The sequence below is a fragment of the Nanorana parkeri genome, unplaced genomic scaffold (assembly GCF_000935625.1).
Source record: "Nanorana parkeri isolate BGI_ZX_2015 unplaced genomic scaffold, ASM93562v1 scaffold203, whole genome shotgun sequence".
Classification (NCBI taxonomy): domain Eukaryota; kingdom Metazoa; phylum Chordata; class Amphibia; order Anura; family Dicroglossidae; genus Nanorana; species Nanorana parkeri.
The window spans coordinates 1,746,637-1,751,004 of NW_017306471.1; the positions used below are offsets into that span (position 1 = coordinate 1,746,637).

Here is a 4,368-nt window from a genome sequence, read left to right on the forward strand (position 1 = left end):
CAACATGTCGTTGACCATCCAAACTTTACAGCAATTCAGTTGGATCCTGTGTGAACCTTGTGAAATTATTGCTTGAAACGGCTCATCATTTGAAGTATCTCGGTCTAGTCATGGACACAGGTCAGGCCAGATTGCTCCTCATATTCAAATTCTCCAGTCCAGGAGCCGTCTCTTTTTCCCTTTGACTCCAGACCTCTACAACTAAACATTCTGTCATCGTGGGACAAGAAGATCTGGTCTTCTGGGCTGGCCTACAGTTTTTTTTTTTTGTTTGCCAATGCCCAATTCCTCCTGTAGGAGGTAGTATAACCTGAAGGCTAAAGACTTCCTGTGTCCCTGAATGGCCTCCAAGAAAAGGATTTTATGGCAAGTCCAAAAATCTTATTTTTATGGGGGGAAAAAATCATGGCATTTGCTTGATACACCGTGCTATAGTAAACTAAACATCCTCCTGTTAGAGTTTAGATGTACTTTAGGAATCCCAGACAATATTATTTTTATATGTGAATACTTTACAGTGCAACAAATAAAACCAATATGTCTAATGGCTGTTTGTAACGCTCAGTCTATATGCAACCACTTGCACTGCTCACAAGGTTACCCTGCTTACGTGAACACAGTTCTGTTCTGTGCAACCTCTGTAACTTGGACTACCATGTGTGGGGTTGAGAATCCCTGGCCAAGTATTGAAAAGACTCAGAAGAGGGTGTTCCCAAAATACCAAACTACCGGCAATCCGATTCAGTATGAGGGATTGCTTGGTGGGTTATAGCTATGTCTGTATAATAAATATAAAAAGTCCATGAAAGCATCCAGCCCTTGATCTCTAAAAATCAATAGCAGCTTCTCTGATCAGATTGGAACTAGTTAAAAGGGGGAACGGTGTACTTGGGCAGGGCAATATACAAATGTTTCTTAGTTTTGACTGAAGTGGAAGCAAAATTTTTCTGAATTGCATTTACACAGCCTTTCTAAAAGTGGATTGGAATCAGAAATCCTGAATGTATTTTCTCTTTCAGATACTGGTTTTAGATGGCAAGTTGTTGCGTACTGAGCCTGCTGGTGTAATTGAATCTGTGCAGAAATTCTTAGGAGTTGCGAATGTTGTGGACTATCACAAAACACTGGCGTGAGTATCCATGTTTTTCTGCCCGCTAGCTACTAGATCACAAGTCTTTCTGCTGCTCAACTACATAAAGTCATCTTTTTCTCTGCTGCCTCTTTACTGTGCAGTCCGGCGAAAGATCTGCTTATAAGCAGATATTCCTCTGCTACTAAAACACAAATAATTATTACATTCACATAACACATAAGTGGTGGAGAATACACAATTGTAGCTGTGAGTTCCCCTTGTAAAACAAATCCTGCGTTTTATTGCTCGTATAAAATCTAAAATTGATCTTGCATAGCAGCATACTTTTTTCCATGCTCCATGCTTTTCACTTGGCAGCACAAGTCTATCATTAAGACTATTATGTCAAATCCTTAATACAAGCATTGCTGTTTTTTTTCCAGGTTTGATTCCAAGAAAGGATTCTGGTGCCAACTTCAAGACGGTGGGAAAACCAAATGCCTGGGGAAGAGTAAAGGGAGGAAATACCCAGATATGAACTCAGATGTAAGTTTCCTATAAAAAAAACTGCACCGATCCTTCAGTTTTGCACACTTTTAGCAGTAGCAAAACCAATAGCAGGCCACAGTTCAAAGTAAGCAGGCCAGTTAGCAACCAGTGTGTGTGAAAGAATTCAGCACTTGATTGGCTGTTTAGTTTCTCCTCCAACTTTGCAAGCATTAATTTTTAGTTTGGACAGCAGATGCGCAAAATACTTGACGTCAGTTGGATAAAGTAACTTCCACAAGACTGCACATACATGCAGTAGATTTCAGTGACCCCAGAATACCAGAGTGGTTGAATTCAGGAAAATCTTTGCCACTATCTGGTAGTGCAGGAGAATACCCACTCCCCTTACATTCCTATTGGCCCATAATTGTGATGGGCCGCCTCACTGCCCATTAGGATGTGTATGGGGGGTAAGCTACATTACCAGGAAGTGCCTCCAAACTCCCCTTGATTAGAACAACCCCGCATTCATGCAGACACTGAAAGCTGCTGCTGGTATGCACAGGCACCTTTAAGTACCTGTGCTTTGTACCTGTTGGTAACATTTATGTTGTTTCTTTAGTGTTTTAATGTCAGGAATCTGATTGCTAGATACAACACACTTTTCTGACTATTAATCTCAAACTTCCAACCATGTAACAAGTCAGTCCGAGCTAATAATGAAATATTAAGTAAAAGCTGTTGTGTGTAAGCAAATTTATTATTATTAAGTATGCACCGATACCAGTTTTTCAGTTATGGGTACCGATACTTTGCTTTCGGTTCTCGTCGATACCGAGTACCGATAGCGGTGCTTCCCCTGGCCCTGAGCCAGCTTCCCGGGCAATCCGATTGCCTGAGAAGCTGGCTCCAAGTTGTCTGGCCGACTTGATAGTGTTTGGCCGGGAAACCGGCTTCCCAGCCAATCAGGAAACCGGGCCGCAAGTAATGACCCAGCTTCCTGATTGGCGAGGAAGCTGTCTCGATGCTGATTGGCCGGGAATCCACCTCACCAGCCAATCAGCAAGGAGCCGGCTGGCTCGATGTTGATTGGCCGGGAAGCCTGCTTCCAGGCTTCCCAGCCAATTAGCATGGAGCTGTTTTCCCAGGAAGCTGGGAGGCAGGTCATTATTTGCTGCCCAGCTTCCTGATCGCACGGGAAGCTGGCTCCATGTTCCCCTACGGCACTGCCGGCCAGAGGAAATTTTTGGGAATCTTACTCGCCCAAATAATCGGTATCGGTATCAGCGCATCCCTAATTATTGTTATTATTACTACTATACAGGATAGATTACATAGATTCCATTAGAGGAAAGATTACGTATAAGCTCTAATGGCCCCAAGAGATGGGAGGCAGGTTGAAGCTTGACCCAACAAAGCTTTGCCACTGCAAGCTCAGAATGGCTTAAGCAGGTGTCATTAGCTTCAACTGAACATCATCAAAATGAGTAATACCTGATCTAACCTTTTAAGGATATTGGTCAGCTTGAATTCTGAGTTTAAATAGAAGCTGTAACTGTTGGGTTAATTTTAATTCATTTATATAGAAAAAAAGTGCTCAAACTGATGGATTTGTTTTTTCACTATGTTCATAACATCATTGTTTTGCAAAGAAACATTTAATACAGGAGAACATAACACAAGATGTTGGCCCTCTGTGTCTGATTAAAACACAGTACAGAACTGCCCATACACAGTAGCATGGCAGGGGACTAAGGGGGTAGAGTCACTACACTAAATTATTTGTATGAACTTTCAGATTGAGCTACTGAGCTCTGTACACAGACTTTTTATGACAGATTTGCATAGCAGAGCCGGTAAACATGTGAAAAGGAGTTGTGAGCTTCACATGCTAACTGGATATAAGTGCAACACATGAATATGAAATATTTAATATTTTCCATAAATATAAATTTAGTTTTTTAGTCCTGAAAAGAATAAACATATACAAACCACAACCATTAACTTTCTTGTATGCTGCATACTTATAAATATTCTCTGCTGTGCACAAGCTATAAATAAACTTCATTGACCTCTAAATACTGTATTTTTCCCTCTTCTTTCTTTGCAGTCTCGAGCTTTCCTAACAGACTATTATAGGGACCATAACGTCGAGCTGTCCAAGCTGCTCTACAAGATGGGCCAGACTTTGCCCACCTGGCTACGTGAGGAGCTGCAGAGCACGAGGTAGCTGTTGGCTGCTGCTTTTGGGACGAGGGTACGGTATTACAAGTTCTCCAGGGATGGTCAAGCAAAGATATTGACCTGGATCTATAGCCTGTCCGCTTGGCAGGTGACGCTCGGTCACTTGAAACAGAAAGACTCCTGTTGAGATGAACATCTAAAACCCCTCAGCTCCTGAAGGCACTGCACAGCCTCTGATTCTCATCCCGCAAGGCCTGTTTTAGAGGCCTTGTTTATTCTGTGTAGGATCCCTGCTTGTAAGGGTTCCACTTTTGACTGTTGTACATGGACTCAACCACTTATTATGTAAAAAGCCCCAATGATTGGAAAACGTGGGCTACATGTGAATCTTGGATAGACGTGAAGAAAAGTCCACGACAACTTCAATGAACAAAACAAACTCTGACGAGGTGGACTGGTGATCGATCTCCAAGCCTGTCCATCTATAGACGGAAGAGCCACAAAGCTAAGAAATACCATGTATTTCACAAATAATTCCTGGTCTTCCCAAGAAGAGACTGCAGCAGTTTCCATGATGGTTCATAGAGTTCTGTCTTGGAATTCGAAGAATAAAGAGTGAACAA

General features: G+C 42.1%; 1 protein-coding gene across 2 annotated transcripts in view; it reads left to right on the top strand.

Moving 5' to 3' along the window:
* Positions 1–4,125, top strand: part of NDST1 (N-deacetylase and N-sulfotransferase 1) — a 59,427-nt gene extending 55,302 nt beyond the window's left edge. For both annotated transcript variants that reach the window (XM_018555592.1, XM_018555594.1), the window contains 3 exons: positions 1,020–1,129; positions 1,516–1,618; positions 3,672–4,125. In XM_018555592.1, coding sequence (XP_018411094.1) covers positions 1,020–1,129; positions 1,516–1,618; positions 3,672–3,791 — 333 coding nt within the window. In that variant the 3' untranslated portion in view covers positions 3,792–4,125. The remainder of the gene's footprint in view (positions 1–1,019; positions 1,130–1,515; positions 1,619–3,671) is intronic.
* The last annotated feature ends 243 nt before the right edge of the window (positions 4,126–4,368 follow it).